This window comes from Oryzias latipes, chromosome 16 (genome assembly GCF_002234675.1).
Source record: "Oryzias latipes chromosome 16, ASM223467v1".
NCBI lineage: Eukaryota > Metazoa > Chordata > Actinopteri > Beloniformes > Adrianichthyidae > Oryzias > Oryzias latipes.
The window spans coordinates 18,709,479-18,725,976 of NC_019874.2; the positions used below are offsets into that span (position 1 = coordinate 18,709,479).

Below are 16,498 nucleotides of genomic sequence, written 5' to 3' on the forward strand. Positions count from 1 at the left end.
AATGCATGAGTCTTTATGGGAGGAAACACTTAACAGAAAACACAAGATACAGTTAAAATATGCTGTATTTGTGTGAATTATTCACAGCTGCTGTGCTACCCTGGCTTGTTTTGCTTGAAGCAAAAGTTTGCAACGTTTTGTGTGTGTGTGTGTGTGTGCGTGTGTGGGTGTGTGTGTGTGTGTGTGTGTTTGAAATATGCAGAAACTTCACAGACGAAGGATTCCCCCCCTGTTCTGACAGCTAGGACGACTACTGCGCTGTAGTTAGGAAGCAGGGGAAACACCCAGGCAGGCATATAAAACAAATCATAACAGCACAGTTCTCATCCACTGTGTCAGTCTGTGGAAACAGGCAACCCTGGCTGCAATCAAATGCATGCATAAAAACTGTCAAACACACCGGCACACGCACTTCTAAAACACAATCAGTTCTGACGAACCAAACGCTTCCCTGCTGTTCAAACCCACACAGGCACACCGTGACCGCGCACATGTCTGCACAAACTGTACTACTCGTTCATTGAGGCCTTCTTTTTCCTCAAGCACAGACGTGTATGAATGCTCTGAGGGTTTTCCCTTTGGCTCCCATCATGTTTTATTCATATTTTTTATGAACACAAATAGAGTGGATGAGTGTATAGACGTGGGCATTAATGCCCATTTGTACGTTGCATCCCACTGAACCCAGCCAAACTTATTTTTGGCACATCCATCTTCCCTTTTAAGAGTGTGCACACTGGACTGTTGGCTCTGTCCTACACATTTCAGGAATGCTGCATGTTCCCTCAAGCGCCAACTTCTTTATTTATCCTCTATCTGTTTCTCTACCTCTGTGGGTAAGCATTCACAAGCATGAAGGGAGACACGTGCACTTTCATTAAACACTCTTAATCTTAATTTATTGCCTATCAGGAGATATGTGACCTCATTAACATTGCCTGCTTCCTCATCTTTCTCTTCTCCTGTTTGCATGCACACACCCTTGCCTCCTGCATTCATCGCTGCCTCCTTCCTTCCCTATTTATGTGTATTCATGGCTCTTCGCTGGCTTTATCTTCTCTTCCCTTCTCCCTTTCTTTTCTCTAGGTGCCTGCCCCTTCAGAGGAACCTGTGAGCACTCAGCAGCCCTGTTCAAAAACAGTCTAATCTGAAAGTTAATTAAGTCTTTCTCCCTTCTTGTGTTCCTGCTTCTCTTTTCCTCTCGAGCATGTCTTTCTGGTTGAGGGACTGCTGTCACTCTCTCCCAAATGAATTTGCCGTGTGTCCCGTGTGGGTTGAGCTGGAGTGGAAACAAACTGGTCCGTGTTCTACACTTTTAAATTTTCAGCAGGCCTCAAGTCTCCTGTGTGAGGAGAAAACTGACACATGTAATTCAGATTGACAGCATGTAATTAAATGAGAGTATTTGGTGTCAATCTTTGGATTTCTTTAAATCTAGAAGGGGAAGGGGCACATTTTTCAGCTACATATAGAGGCTATACATCTCACAACAGATGGATTGTAAGTGAAAATAGACTTGGCTTCCCTCAAAATATGAAGAATTGTGGATCTGGAACAGAGCCGTGCCTCCTAATCCTTTCGTCTCCCCCATTCACATCTCCTTCTGTCATTTCGCTCTCATCCTCATTTTTTTTTCCTCCTTGCTTTACTCAATCATCTGAGCAAATTCCAAATCCAAAAGCCAATGATTTCCTTCATCTGCTCTGTCTGACTCTGAATGACTGATTCCGTTTTTCTGCCTCCCTTCTCTGTCCCAGGGTGCAGGCTGTACAGCTCTGGTGGTTGCCGTGGTAGCCAGGAAGCTGGAGCTGACCAAGGCTGAGAAGCATGTGCACAACTTCATGATGGACACACAACTCACCAAAAGGGTTTGTAGGCTTTGCGCTGTCTGTGATGTGATGAGTGTTGCACAACGGCAGAATTTTTTGTCGTTTTGTTTGGCGCTCTGATTTACCAGAAGGTGGTCTTTTTGACCACTTTCTGTGAAGCAACTCCCCTCCCTTTTATTTTGACAAAGTACCACATTATTTGAGTGAGTGGACGCAATAAAAGGTCATCTCTATCCGGCTTTTTCTTTACTCTTTTTTCGCTTACCATCTCTCTTCTTACCATATCCGATCTTTTTCCTCCCACATGGCCGTCCCTCCGCCCTCCCCTTTTTCCTTTGACATTTGTCTCTCCTACAGTAAATCCTTTTCTCTCCCTCCCCACCACCCTCTGTCCTCTTCTTTTCTTATCCCCTCCCTGACTCGCCTCCTCCATCTCTCACTCCCTCCGTCCTCCACTCCTTTTCAATTTTTCATACAGCTGAAAGACCCAAGTCTTAAAAATAGCTCCCATATCAAATATGTAGGGTACATTATGGCAGCAGGGTTATCTGGGTGACTGAGTAGGGTTGGGTGATCAATACTTTGCCCGTGGGTAAAATATTGACAAAGGCATTGAACTCACTTTGTGTCTATGAAGCTGAACTCTTGTTGCACCTTCCTACCATTCCTGCTGAAAATGACCCAAACAAAACTTATGTATGTATTGTATATGTATAGCCCAAAATCACAACAGTCGTCTCAATGGGTTTCGTACAGGTAATTATAAAGTAAACATAAAATCATAAGGATCATGAACACAAAGAATTCAATAGGAAAAAATAAACTGAACTAACTGAACAGACTAAAATGGACATCCCTGCCCTTAGACCCTCCTTCACTGTAAGGACAAACTTGTATTTAAAAGATTGCTGACTCTTTAATGATTTTTAAAATCACAATTGGAATTTCTTTCTTTCTAAGCAGCCATTTATCAGTGCTGGAAGAATCTGTATTACCTCTCAGGCGTGAAACATGGTCGCTCAATCACATGTATGTAAATCCAACAGAAGTCATTATATTTGACTGAAGGGAGGAACATTAGACTTACATTACATTGCACCTCAGCTAATCACTTTGTTGGTCATTTCTTTGGAGGAAACCTTTTTCACATCCTGTTTTGGTAACTATTAGAAAGCAGTAACCTCGGCTTGATGTTCTCTACATTCCTACATGTTAAATAGAGTTTAGTGTTGTACGTTTTTGACAAGTATATTTTATTTTTAGCTTTTTTGTCAACCACACCTTTTTTTAAGCTAAAGAAGGCATTTCTATTGTGTAGTTATTTAAAACCGATTATTTCTTTTTATTTTGACGATTTAGTAGGAAAAAACTGTCCTTTCAGTTCAGGTTATGTCCACTAAAGCTTCTCAAGTTTAATTAACGTTAACCTCATAACAAGATGTCTAACTAATTTGAATTCAGTTTAATCAAATTATTTTAATCAAAATTAAATTGAATTACATTAATTAGATTGAATGTACGATTCAATCTAATTAATGTCTAATTAATGTAGGTGGCCCTAAAACTCCGTCGTATGAATGAGACTGAATTGAAATCAGGGAAAATTATGTTTAATTACTTGAAGCCTATTTTAAGTTTTAGCTGTCATGCTTTTTTTGTCCTGACTTTTTCGTGAAATTAGGAAAAGAGCATGATGTAGTTATGTCATATCCTGGCAGGATGAGATGAGAAATCCTTGGGCGTATTTAGAACTGGACAGAGCAGCTGTGACGTCACCCAAAAGAAATGCCTTACTTCCAGCTCCTGTGAAACAAAGCCAATTCAGTCACAATTTTTTTTGTGATACTGGCGCCACCATTTGGAGCCAGACAACAGTGATTGGTCCAAGTAGTCTGAGTCAACGTTTCCAGGGCAACTACTGTCACCAATCGGGGGTAAGCTTGTTTGAATTCCACCCCCCTTCCACTGAAACCGGATGCAGGGGAATCTGACAAATAAACATTGAGGTGGGGGCCAGCAGGCACCACATGCTTTAATTGAAGCATCAGATTGGTCCATTCATTACTTGAATAACTTTGAAATGAAAAAATATCATTTAAAAATTGTAATCAGCAAAATTATGTTTAGAAGAAGGTTGTAGAGCAAGAGTGGTTATTCTGAAAAACATAAGTCAGGGTTAATGGCCGACGAAGTGTGCGTTATTACTTTTTAACGCACGCCGTGGAAGCCTGAACCGGTTGCTTCCGCGAAGTGCGTTTAAAAAGTAATAACGCACACTTCGAAGGCCATTAACCCGCTTATACCATGGTCACTTACAAAAGCAAAACATTGTAACCAGTTTTTAGTCCTTAATTCTTGTTTTTTTTTCTGCCGCGGCACACTGGTTGAAAAACACTGGAATAAAGCATCAGTTCAAAGTTCATCTCTTACCGCTTGTTTTTGTCCAAATGATGAAGCAAAAGGTTGTTTTAAAGAAGCCGGCGCAGTGATACAAAACATTTAAGCTAGGTGACCGGAACTTCTTTTTTCACCGTGCGGTTATCAGGTTTTAATGCACACCCAGCAGCCAATCAGAAACGAGTATTCAACCGGACCATGGTATATTGGCTGATTAATAGCTGTTTGTTTCTCAGTAGAAGTCTATCTGATTTTGGCTTCTTGGAACGAGTGGATACTTCCTCTTTTGAACATGAGGGGAGAGGGGTCACTCTGTCCAGTACTATATACAGTCAATGTCAGAAAGCAGTGGCTCTTAGAATCAAATTTTTGACACAAACAGGGTTTTTTTTAGTTAGTTTTTTTAAATATATATATATATATATATATATATATATATATTGCTTTATATTATTTTACTAATACTGTAGGTCAAGTGAATATTTTCCTCAACTGGCTGTTTTGTCTTCTAGAGTTTATGTTTTTACATAATTAGGGGCATGTCTTCTTGATTGGCAGGTGGGTGGACCAGTGGGTGGACTCAGCAGTCATACTTTGTCCTGCCCACATGCTCATTTTTAGATTGTTGTTGAGCTGAGAGACATAAACTCCAGTCGGGTTTTATTTTTTCTCTTCATATCCTTTTATGGACATCATATTTTTTTTCATGATGTGTCTATGGTTTCAACCAAACACTTTTTGACAAACAGCATTGATGGAAGAGGCCAGAGATCGTACCACACAGCCTCTATTTGACAAATAACCCTTGTATGTTCTGAACCAGGCGGCTCTTGACAAAATGTTTAGACATAAAACAAAGACAGAATCTGCTCTTCACACAATCTTAACAAAGCTTCTCATTAATTCTGTGAAATGTCATGTATCAGTTTCATATAACACAGTTCAGTGCACTCCTTGGTGAGAGATCCACCGAAAGGTTTACTTTCTGTGCAGCTGTAATTATCTGTCCTTCCATCACTCACAAGGCAGAGAATGAAGCTGTTGCGCTCTCATTGTTAAACATGGACAGAGCCATTCGTCATTAAAAGGGAACACAATCAGTTAGAGCATTGTAATGAATAATACAACAATAGATTCTACATCCTGCCATCATCAAATGTATGTACACACACACGCACTCGCAGATGGGAAAGCACACACAGGGACTTTCTGTTCAATGGAACAGCTCCTCATTTCCTTTGAAGGATTAACAAGAATGTCATTTAAATGTCAAAGACGGATACGCTCAGCTGATCTTAACATGGCTGTTGTGTAATGAGTCTTGGGTGTGGTTGTGTACAAGTACTGAAATGGCAGCAAGCCATTTTCTTAGACATTTACCTACTAAGGAAATCACTGCAATATAGAGCCTGAAACGTCAAAATTGTTTTCTTTTTTCTTTTATTTTAAATTTTTACTGTAAATCCTAAAATCTTGTCTGGACTGAAATCTGATCAGAAAGGATGATTCGCCATTCAAACTCCAGTGTGTAGGGTTAATTTTCATTCAGTGCTCTGTGAAGCAAAGTCACTCTCTTTGATAGGATTAAAACAATGTTAATTAAATAAGGGCTAATGCAGTCTGCGAGGCTGTGAGGTGTGAAGTGCTCATGTTTGATTATGAGGCTAGTTTTCTTGTCGGTGAGTGTTTAAGATGCAGTTAAAAGCCTGGCACTGAGCCTAAAGCTGTTTTTGGTATCTCCGGACGCTGCTGAAAATCCATCTGCTCAGAGCATCATCCTAGACATCCACAGATCTTGATCCACGTTGGAAGAAAAAAAACTGAACTTGAACTACTTTTGACATGTAAGCGACTAACCGACTGACTGAATCTGCCTGGGATTGCATATCCCCTTAAAGTCCCACTCCAATCATCTTTTGATCTATTTTAAATTCATTCCCGTTGGTCTTTAAATTATGATTTAAAAAAAATTCAAAAACAAGTAGGACATAGTTTCTGCAGAGCAGCTGTAATTCACCTCGGAGTTGTGGGCTGTTGGCATGTGGCAAACCCTCTCTCCCCATCATCCAACTTAAAATTGGCAGTGCAACAAAAATGGAAAGCAATTTTGGTGCGATTTAGCTGTACAGTTTTGAGCCAGATGCCAGCTCAGTTGAGGAAAAAAAGACGTACATGGATCTATTCTTTACAAGTGAATGCATCAAGATGGAGCGGAGCAGGAAGCTGGTGGCTTGCCATAATAGCTTGTACGCCACACCTCCAAGCTTTTTCCAACATCATTCTTTTGTCTGCTCCTGATTCACAACAGTATAAAGTGAAGAAATACACAGAAATGTAATTTTAAGATTATGTATTATATTTTAAGATTATATCTATATATATATCTATCTAGATATATATATATATCTATCTAGATATATATGGGCTGCACGGTGGCGCAGTGGTTAGCGCTCTTGCCTCACAGCAAGAAGGCCCCTGGTTCAAGTCCCGGCTGGGGGACATGAAAAACTACATCAATGGGGGACCTTTCTGTGTGGAGTTTGCATGTTCTCCTTGTGCATGCGTGGGTTTTCTCCGGGATCTCCAGCTTCCTCCCACCGTCCAAAAACATGCTTCATAGGTTGATTGGCAACTGTAAATTGTCCGTGAGAGTGAATGGATGTGTGGTTGAAGATTTTCTACCCTGCGACAGACTGGCAACCAGTCCAGGGCATCCCTTGTCTACGCCCAAGTGGCCGGGATAGGCTCCAGCAACCCTGTGACCCTGATAGGGAATAAACGGTAAAGAAGATGAATGAATGAGATGTATATATATATGTAGAGCATCATTAGAAAAATGCCACAAGGACATGTTAAAAACACCCAAAATACAATTTTGATCGGAGGGGCTCTATGTTGTGGTCAAGCTGGTTTTTGGTCTTCTCCAGAGTACACACATTGTGTTCTTCACTTTTGTATGAGCCATTGTCAAAGAAATTTTGACACCCTTTTGGATTTTCCCCCTCTCTGGAGTTGTACAATCTGGGCTTTGGCCAACACTGAAAGTGCCAAAATGCTTTCCAATGTTTGCACAAGCTCAAGCACAAGCACAAGCCAAACGGGAGCAGCCTAACCCCTAAAGATTTCTCTTGAGCTTGCTTGCACATCAATAGCCTTTTTTCACTTGCAAACCAGATGGAGCATCAGTCGCACAGGTGTATTGTGATGCTCTGTGAATTCACAAATTCTAATATCAGCTCCAGTTTTTAGCTTTTCAAGTTATGTGTAATCCCTTTTTTTTTTTTACATAGCATTTTATTTAAACTAAATCCTCCTTTCTTTCACTTTTATTCAGACACTCCTTTGGCATTTTCCTCCAACTCTAAGATATTCTGTCTGCATTTACATGAATGGGTATGTGACTGCTTTTGACTTCCAAAGGCTTTTGAGACCTGGCTCTCCTTTTTATCAGCATGTCCATGAGGGGAAGTTCAGAGCAGGTGAGGCCAATTTGTCACCATGGCCCAACGGACAAGGCTGTTTCCACAGCAAATGGCCTGATGGTTTATGTTTCCTGCTCTCATAGAAAGCATCACTGACCCCAGCACCACACTAGCTAATTGGTAATTGCATGTACAAACCATTAGGCCTTTCAGGGCTTCTAGCAAATCTAGTGTTCTTGTGTGTTTTGTAACTTTTGTTACAAAACTTTTTTAAGGTAAAATTGCATAAATACTAGTAAAATTTGCTATGTGCTATGTGCTGGAAAACATGAATTTATCACAAAACTATTGGTACAGGTGCCTAAAATCTCTTTAGAAATTGATAAATTAAGAGATATCCCGACTTATTAAGTCATAGATCACCATTTGTCATTAGATGTCTAGCATGCTGCGAATTGGGAACTCCTTGGATTAACAGCTTTCGCATGTACCTGCCATAAGGTGGGCCATGTAGGGGAGCACCAACAACAGCTCTTTGACCCACACTAACCATATGGCCTGCAACACGACTGCCCAAATACAGCCCATATGGTGTAAGAATTGCTGCCGCTGCCGTTTGGTTTCTCGCAGGGTTTCCTTAGCAAATCATGTCGAGTCTTTTATTTTCGCAAACGAAGCTGCCATCCTTGACGCAGTGTCTTCATTCGCTCCCGGGAGGAGGGATGAAACTGAGCGAGCAGCAGAGGCAGAAACAGCGGTTGGGGGTATCTGGAAGATGAAAACAGTGTGGCAATGTTAGTTCCTCTTACATGCACGTGGAGCGTGTCATCGTTCATCATTTTTCACTAACCCTGCAGTGATCACTCAGCTGATAAATCCGATTTGACAGATTTGTTTAGAAAAAAAAGAGCAGCGCTAAATGTGCTTTTTACTAACCTGACTCGCAATTAAGACTAACAGAGCTGTTTTGTATTTATGCTCAAAGGGATTTCACTCTTTGCTGTTGTTTGGGTTTTATACCTTCTGTTAAGATTTCTCAGAAATATGCAAAAATGATGTAAGGATGTTGGGACAGCACAACATTGGGATTTCTGTCTTATCAACACAACTTTGTCGAAAATAAGTTGTGTGTGTAGATCATATTTCTTTTTTGAATTTAATTTTGTCCTCCACCACATGCACAGATATCGGGCATATTGCATTCATCTGGATTCATTCTATTAGTGATGTATTTTTCCAAATAGTTTTATAAAACATCGAATTTAATCTATCAAACAGTAAAACCAGTCATCTGGCTTTAGTCTTCCATGTATTTCAGTTACTGACTTTCTGATCAGTTATATCTGATCAACACACGTTAATTTTAGTGTGCAAATACTTTTTCCTACTGTAAATCTACAATGTTTGAAAAACCTTAGGTCATGTCTTTATGGACATGTTGGCTTGTTAGCCGGACAGAGAAGGAAGAATGTTCTGCATGAAGTGAAATTGTGTTAACATGTCTTGGTGCTTGGAAAAAAGTAAGTTTGCACATAAGTTTTCCGTCCATCTCCAACATAAAAAGATCCAATTAGCTCATTCGTTATTGAAAACTGCTCATGTAAGCTCTTCTCTCTGACAAAATCTTTTTTCTCAAATCCTGCTTCAACGTTTTTAATGTTTTCTTTAGTGAGGGGCTGCTCTTAGCTGTCTGTTTTGCTCTTAAAATTCGATGTTGCTCCATTTTAATAACAAAAGTTTTACTTTACTTATTAAATCTTTGCTGTTAATTTGCTGCTTCTAAATTAAATCTTCTCTAATATATTCTGTTTGTTTTATGGCTTATTTTTCCCACCTATTGTCACAGCAACAGCATCTTGTTTGGCCCCTTGTTTCTTACAGCATTGAAACAGCCTAAATGTTGTTCTTATTGTGCCTGGAAAATAAGTAAAAAAATCTGCTTCATACATCCCACCTGAGGAATATATATATATATATTGGCAAAAGTTATTCACTTAACCCTTTGAAAATTATTTCTAGCTGTATAAAAAATTATCACATATGTTGCTTTCAAGTAGATGCTAAATTAAAGTAAAATTGGAACTGAATGATGCATATTTGAGGAATATACGTCAATGGGTTAAGTGTTGACTCCTAAATTTGAACACATTTCTTTTCTATTGTCCGATACTGGAATAAGCTGTACATTTTTTCTAGAATTTTTTTAATAACATGAATAAAATTTTAAACACTTACTGTCAGAGGACATCCCTTAGTGGTTTGACTCCCTTTTTGCTTTTTGAAAGCCACATCTGCAAGAAGCAAAGTGTTTCTCTCCCTCCGTCTGTGTAAAACAGTTTAGAAGTCTGGATGTGTTTATGTGTAGGCGTCCTTGTGAGCGAGCAGTCCTTGACTGCGCTGGACGGGTGCTGATTAGCCAAGCTGCCGGGGTCTTTTGTGCTCCTTAGTATGGGTTATAATTGTTCTTTATTCACTGTGCAACATCTCCTTAAAGCCTGTTTTACACTTCCTTTTTAGCTTGTCTGTACACTGATATTTACCTCTTTTGATGTTTTTTAATCTACAGAAGCAAATAAAGTGACTGTGTATAGGGGGGGACCTGATCTTTTTCCACAAACTGCCTAAAGGCTGAGAATTTTAGGGAATATTTTATTCAGTCAGAATTTGTTATTTTAATGGTTTAAGCTAAATGCAATAAAAACTATAAAAATAGCCTTCTTTTGCTAGATTTCCATATGAGCACTACTTTAGCTAGTGTTTTCCTTAATGGTTCTCTGTCAAGATGAGAAGTCTCCTCCACAGTTCAGTTAACCCACATTTGTTTCTTCTGTTGGTGCCTAAATTAAATGGAGTTTCACTGAGTATAATAGGCTGTGGTGAATTACCATATCCAGCTAGGATAATGTGGTTCGTTTAAATTATTGTAAATGATGTAAAATGTAGACATAGCAGGACAAAAAAAATAGTAGAGTGTGTGAGGGGAGGGTTCTTGTGTGTTTTCATTGCCAGCCTCCCTCAGGATTTAAACTGAGGAAGTGAAAAGTACTGGCAAGCAAGTCAGCGTGTAGATGAGACAAAGAGAATCAGGGCAACCTCAGAGAACAACAAAAAGATTTTTCTTTTAAACACCAGAGAAAAGAGGGGTAAAGAGGAGTCAGGGTGGGCACACCTGTTACCTTCTTCAATCTGCAACCTGTTGCTAACAAAGTCTGCATGTGTTTGTTGTTTGGAGACAGATAAAGAACGCTGCAGCAAATGTGCTGAGGGAGACCTGGCTCATCTACAAGCACACCAAGCTGATGAAGAAGATCGACCACTCGAGGGTCCGCAAACACCAGCGGAAGTTCCTGCAGGCTATTCATCAGTGAGCCCACACCCCCTCTCCACATCCACACAGTTGCCTGTCAGCTGGACCCATGAAACCTCTGGAAATCTTCCACCCACTTTTTGAATCCACACTGACAATCACATGAAGTGCACTAATCCACACACCATTGTTCATTATCTACTTAAGAGTGAATTCCCCCTAAACTGACACAGTGTGGGACGAGATGACCACTGCTTTGTGTACAATAGAGGCACTCTAACTATTATGTCATTTTTTACAATGATGGCTGATGACAATTGCGCATAGCGGGGCTTAATCACACATTCTACTTCTCCAATCACCGTTGTTGTAGTTGTGTTTTGCTATAAAAAGGTGCATCTAATTGATGTATTGCTTTAAAGTTTCCTGTTGCTTTGATCCCTAACAGTTTGAAAGCACGAACAAGTGCCTTTTAAAAGCCAGAGTCGAGAGACACAATCCTCTTTTAATTATAGCCTACAAAGGCTGAGCCTGACACATGTGGACTTCAGATGGGAAGCGAACTCCAGGAGAGGAGCAGCTGTGATCTGCTTTTGGGGGGAATGCATAAAATTAAGTCCATTTTCAGGTTTGAACCTGTCACTGCAGCTTAGACAAGTTCATCTGGGGGCAGCCTTATAAATTCACTTCTCACGTAATTATAATGGAGTTGGGGGGGCGGGCACTAGGGTTGATGAAAACATAGAATGAGTCACTAAATATTGTACTGTGTTTTCAGAGTTATGCCAGTCCTAGCTTTAATTGGGCCGAGGTCAGATGATTTGTTTAATTTCATTCCCTATAGTTATTTTTCATGAAGACGTTTTTCCTTTTAGGATTTTACATTACCTGCAACTCATTCCAGAGGTCAAGGCCTTAGTCTGTCTCTTTGTTTCCATCTTAATAGCTTAAAAACATGAAGCAGTCAAATAATTTGCCATTTCAGAGCGCTCTGTGTGCTTGCTGTGTTTGTCCATTCAAATCCAGCAACACGCCGCAGGTGGAAATGAAGCAGAACGGGGCAAGGTGACCCTGAGGGATTAACTCTGCAGGCTGACCACTGTGTATTGTTTTTCAGCTCTGTGTATTTTCCATGTGTATCTGTTTGCAGATTACGCAGTGTGAAAATGGAGCAGAGGAAGCTCAGCGATCAGGCCAACACACTAGTGGACCTCTCTAAGGTGAGACTCAGGTTGATGCGTGGAAAGTTTTCCACACGGGCCTCTGCCCCTAAAAGAACACCCCCCCCCCCCCCCCCCCCCCCGGCGTTCCTCTGTTTCCATGCTGACCTGCTCATTTCTACGGCTTTGCGTGTCCAAGCAACCAGACCAAGTATTAAAACAGAGATGACTGAGTGAGAGGGAGCAGGAGGGAAAATTAGAGGAGGGAGAGGAGTGCACGTTTCTTTCTGTCACTGTGTGGGTGTTTAAGAATGTACATGAAGAAATCCAGAGGAGTGAGGGAGATGAAGGGCAAACACTGTACACTTTGCAATGCCTTCCATCAACAAATATTTGGCACTTAAAGCCATCTGGGTAAGTACATCTCGACTAGCCACTTCAGCATTTATCATAGTTACAGGGACCAGAATAAATACGACAGGAACAATGCGATGGCTCTGTCCTCTATCTTTTCTTCCAACTCTTTTAGCTTCACATTGCAGTAACACCAAGCCTCTCCTTCATGCCAGCGCCTACTCCCAATGGGATTGTAATTTTTTTCTTTTTGCTCAATGTCACGCTAACCCTTTTCACTGCTCAACATTGATAGAAATGTTCAGATCCTTTCATGACTTTAATTCATACGAGAGGCTTCTATTCCATGTTGAAGTTTTACATAAAAGTTGAAATGCTTCAGCTAAAATCTTTCTCATTGTTATGCCCCAGTGAAAATACTTTATCTTCAGATATTCGTGAGTTATGCATTCCAATTTGTCAGTCAGTGAGAAGCATTTGGAGAAAGCATACGCTGATTAATGGAAGGTGGATAAACGTGCAAGGATGAGAAATTGTTGAAGAAAAAAGGGGAAATAATGATGAACAGATCCACAAATGTACTGTAGCGACCATTTAAGATACATTGAAGGCTGGAAACGACCGTCTCCAATGTTTCATTACGTCCAGCTGGACGTTACAGTACTTTCATTGGCTGGACTTTTCAAGTCCAGCCAATGAAAGTCCACAAGGTTTACTTGATTAGTCCAAAAAATAGTATAAAATTGCAATTGATTGTTTGCACACAGTGTCACCTGTTTGTTCCAAAATATCACATGTTGATAACCAGTGTTTAACACGAAGAAGTTTAATTTTCTAAATTATGATAAATTACTGTTCAATGCAATGCAAGCCATTGAAAGAATGTAAGTATCTTGAATTCATAAAATTAAGTCACAGAAGCCATTTCAATAAAGAGAGATCTTAGAAATAACGAGCGATACAAAAAGATGTGCAGACAAATAAGTCCGTAAGTCTTTGGCGGTGAGCCTCCAGGCCGATGACATCTTGCATGCGTGGGATAAGCTCAGACCGTAGATGACTAAACCCCGGAGCGTAGACACTGATGGAGGTTAAGGGCCACTTCATGCCGAAGGATCGTTGTTGGTGGAGGACGGGTGGAGGTGGGCCGATGAAACCGTCTGGAATGCAGAGAAGCAAACATCCATGAATCTAGTAGTTAAAATATGGTGATTGACTGAGAAGAAAAAGCTCAGAATGAAGACGTGTAGGGACTTTGACAGGGATAGCTGTGGAGTTGGCCGACACGAGGGAGTGGAAGTTGAATATTCTGGGCATTCAAGAGACCAGACGGCAAGGGAGCAAAGCTTGTGGTCTGAGAGCAAGTTCAAGCTGTTATATCAAAGAGTGGATGGAAAGAGAAATGGAGTGGGAGTGATCCTGAAAGAAGAGTTTACTAAGAATGTTCTAGAGATGGAGAGACTGTCAGATATTGTGATGAGTCTGAAGCTGGAAGTTGAAGGTGTGATGTTGAATGTTGTCAGTTGTTATACCCCCAGGCAGGATGTAAGCAAGAGGAGTTGGAGAAAGTCTGAAGGGAGATGGAAGAGGTGAACCAGGGTATCCCTAAAGGAGAGAGAATGGTGATTGGTGCAGATTTTAACAGACATGTAGGTGAAGGGATTGGGGGGCGGGGTTTATAGCAGGAATGTAGAGAAATAAATAGTGGTTGACTTTACTAAAAGAACATAATCTCAATGGTAAATATATTTTTTCAAAAAGGACAGAAGCATATGAGGATATAAGAGTGGAGGAATGAGAACACAAGTTGATAAGTTCTTGGAAGGAAAAAATCGGTTCAGTGAAAGATCGCAATATTTCATTTGGCAATACTTGTATCGATTTAAAATCCTGCCAAGACGATTGTGTTAGATGTTTACTCATTAGCCCCGCAGTTTTGGTTCCTTCGGGGCTCAATGAGGCATGTACAACTTAGTTTTAACTGAAACTCTGTGCCAAGTTGTTACAGGTACTAGATAAAAACTCTATTTCAGTGCTTCGAGGTGGGCTCAAATAACGAGTGAGGCCATGTAGTCGTGCAGTGCACACGGCACTGAGCTTCAGTCATAATGCTGAAGGCAAAGTGAGCGCAAGTTTGTTTATACTTCACAGTAAGAGAGTCTAATCTAGCGACCTGATGGATCAGAGTTACGTGTGCAGTGCTCTGAAAAAAGACAGTCATTGTGGGGGTGAGCGGGGAAATATGTCTTTACTTCAACATATGGGAAAACAGAGATGCAGAGCAGACTGTCAAGGAAATAAAGTATAGCCATATTCAAGTGTTCTGCTTTACCCTGTCATGCTGCTTCATCACACTTAAATGTTTCTGGAAAGAACTGGTGAGTTGTTTTTTTTTTGTTCTAATTATTTTTCAAGCAGCTGTTGACGCACCGTTTAGGAACCTCAACCTTTTTTTAAAAACTGGTTTAGCTACATTTAGCAATATAGGACATAAACAGCACCTAAGCACTTTATTTTTTCAACCATACTTGTATACCTCATGGGTTAATACACGTTTATTCTTTGTTTTGCTTTTCATATACTGAAAAATATGTTGTTGTGAAAATCAGACAACATTGATAGTTAAAAAAGATATTTCTTAATTTACCCAAAGAAAAGCATCATTGAATTTGCTTGGATAGATACAACTTGAATATAGGATGCAGTTGCACTGCTTGATGTTTTGATAATTAAATAAAATGTATTGGTATTTTACCATTTTATTCGTGTTAAATGTGTATTCATATTCAGAAAAAGATTTTTCTAAGTTTTACTTTTTTTTTTAACTTGTAAAATATTGTCTGGTGCTGTCTTGGGGGAACTCGTGATACTTTGCCATCGTCAGACTCCTGCCAATCCACACCCCTAATAGCTTGTTTTGTACCCTTAAAAAGATCGGTGACTTCAAAGTCATGGCCAGACAGTATAGGATGGTGGTGTGTAGGAAGACTCTAGTGGTGAAGAAGATGAAGAAGACAAAGGCAGAAAAGAGAACCAAGTGGTGGAAGTTAAAAAAGGAAGACTGCTGTGTTGCACATGCTTTGGGAGATCAGGAGGTTTTCCTGATCACTGATCAGGGAGACTGAACATAAGGTAGTTTGTGTGTCATCTGGAATGAGGAAAGCAGATAGGGAGAGGACTTTGTGGTGAAATGAAGACGTTCAGGATTGTGTCAAGAGTCTACGTTCGGTTAAGAAAAAGTGGACAGGAGAACAGGGAGACGGAGCACAAGGTAAAGGTGGATGTGGTAAAGGCCAAAAAAGGATGTATGAGAACTATGTAACAGGTTGGACATAAAAGATGGAGAGGCAGATCTATGAGACAGTAATGGGAAGGATGTTTGGCAAGTTGTGGTGATCAAGGACAGGGATAGAAATGTATTGACAGGCTCCACAAGTGGGATGGAAGGAGAACTTTGCAGAGCTGATGAATGAGGAAAACCACAGAGTAGAGGAGAAGGCTGTTGTGGAGCAGGAAATAGCAACAATTGGTAAGGATGAAGTGAGGAAGACATTGAAAGGATGAAGGGTGGAAAGGCAGTTGGTCCTGACAACATACCTGTGGATGAAATGGAAGTGTTTAGGAGAGGTGAAGTTGTTGACTGAACTGTTTGACAAGATCTTGAAGGGTGAGAGGATGCCTGACAAAAGGAGGAGAATTGTTCTGGTGTCCTTTTTTAAAAACAGAGGGGGGATGCAGACTTATGGAAACTACAACGAAATATAGCTGATCTGTTACACAATGAAGTTATGAGAAATAGTGGTGGAAGATAGACTAAAGTCGGTGCTAAGGTATGATGTCACGCAGAGAAAGAGAACCACAGATACAATATTTGTTTTGAAGATGGTGTAGGATGCAGAGAAGTCTGGAGTACATTCAAATTGTGCAGAACATGCATGAGAGCTGTAATGCTACATTCACTCCACCTTCTGCAAGCCACGTTTAAGCAACCACTTCCAATGAAAAGTCTATGTAAAAAGGCGTATATGC

General features: G+C 40.4%; 1 protein-coding gene across 1 annotated transcript in view; it reads left to right on the top strand.

Moving 5' to 3' along the window:
* The window catches only part of LOC101156116 (small conductance calcium-activated potassium channel protein 2), a 78,198-nt gene that overhangs the window by 57,835 nt on the left and 3,865 nt on the right, over nt 1–16,498 (top strand). Inside the window, exons 7-9 of the mRNA XM_011485308.3 lie at nt 1,758–1,868; nt 10,885–11,012; nt 12,106–12,175. Of these exons, the coding sequence (XP_011483610.1) occupies nt 1,758–1,868; nt 10,885–11,012; nt 12,106–12,175 (309 nt within the window). The remainder of the gene's footprint in view (nt 1–1,757; nt 1,869–10,884; nt 11,013–12,105; nt 12,176–16,498) is intronic.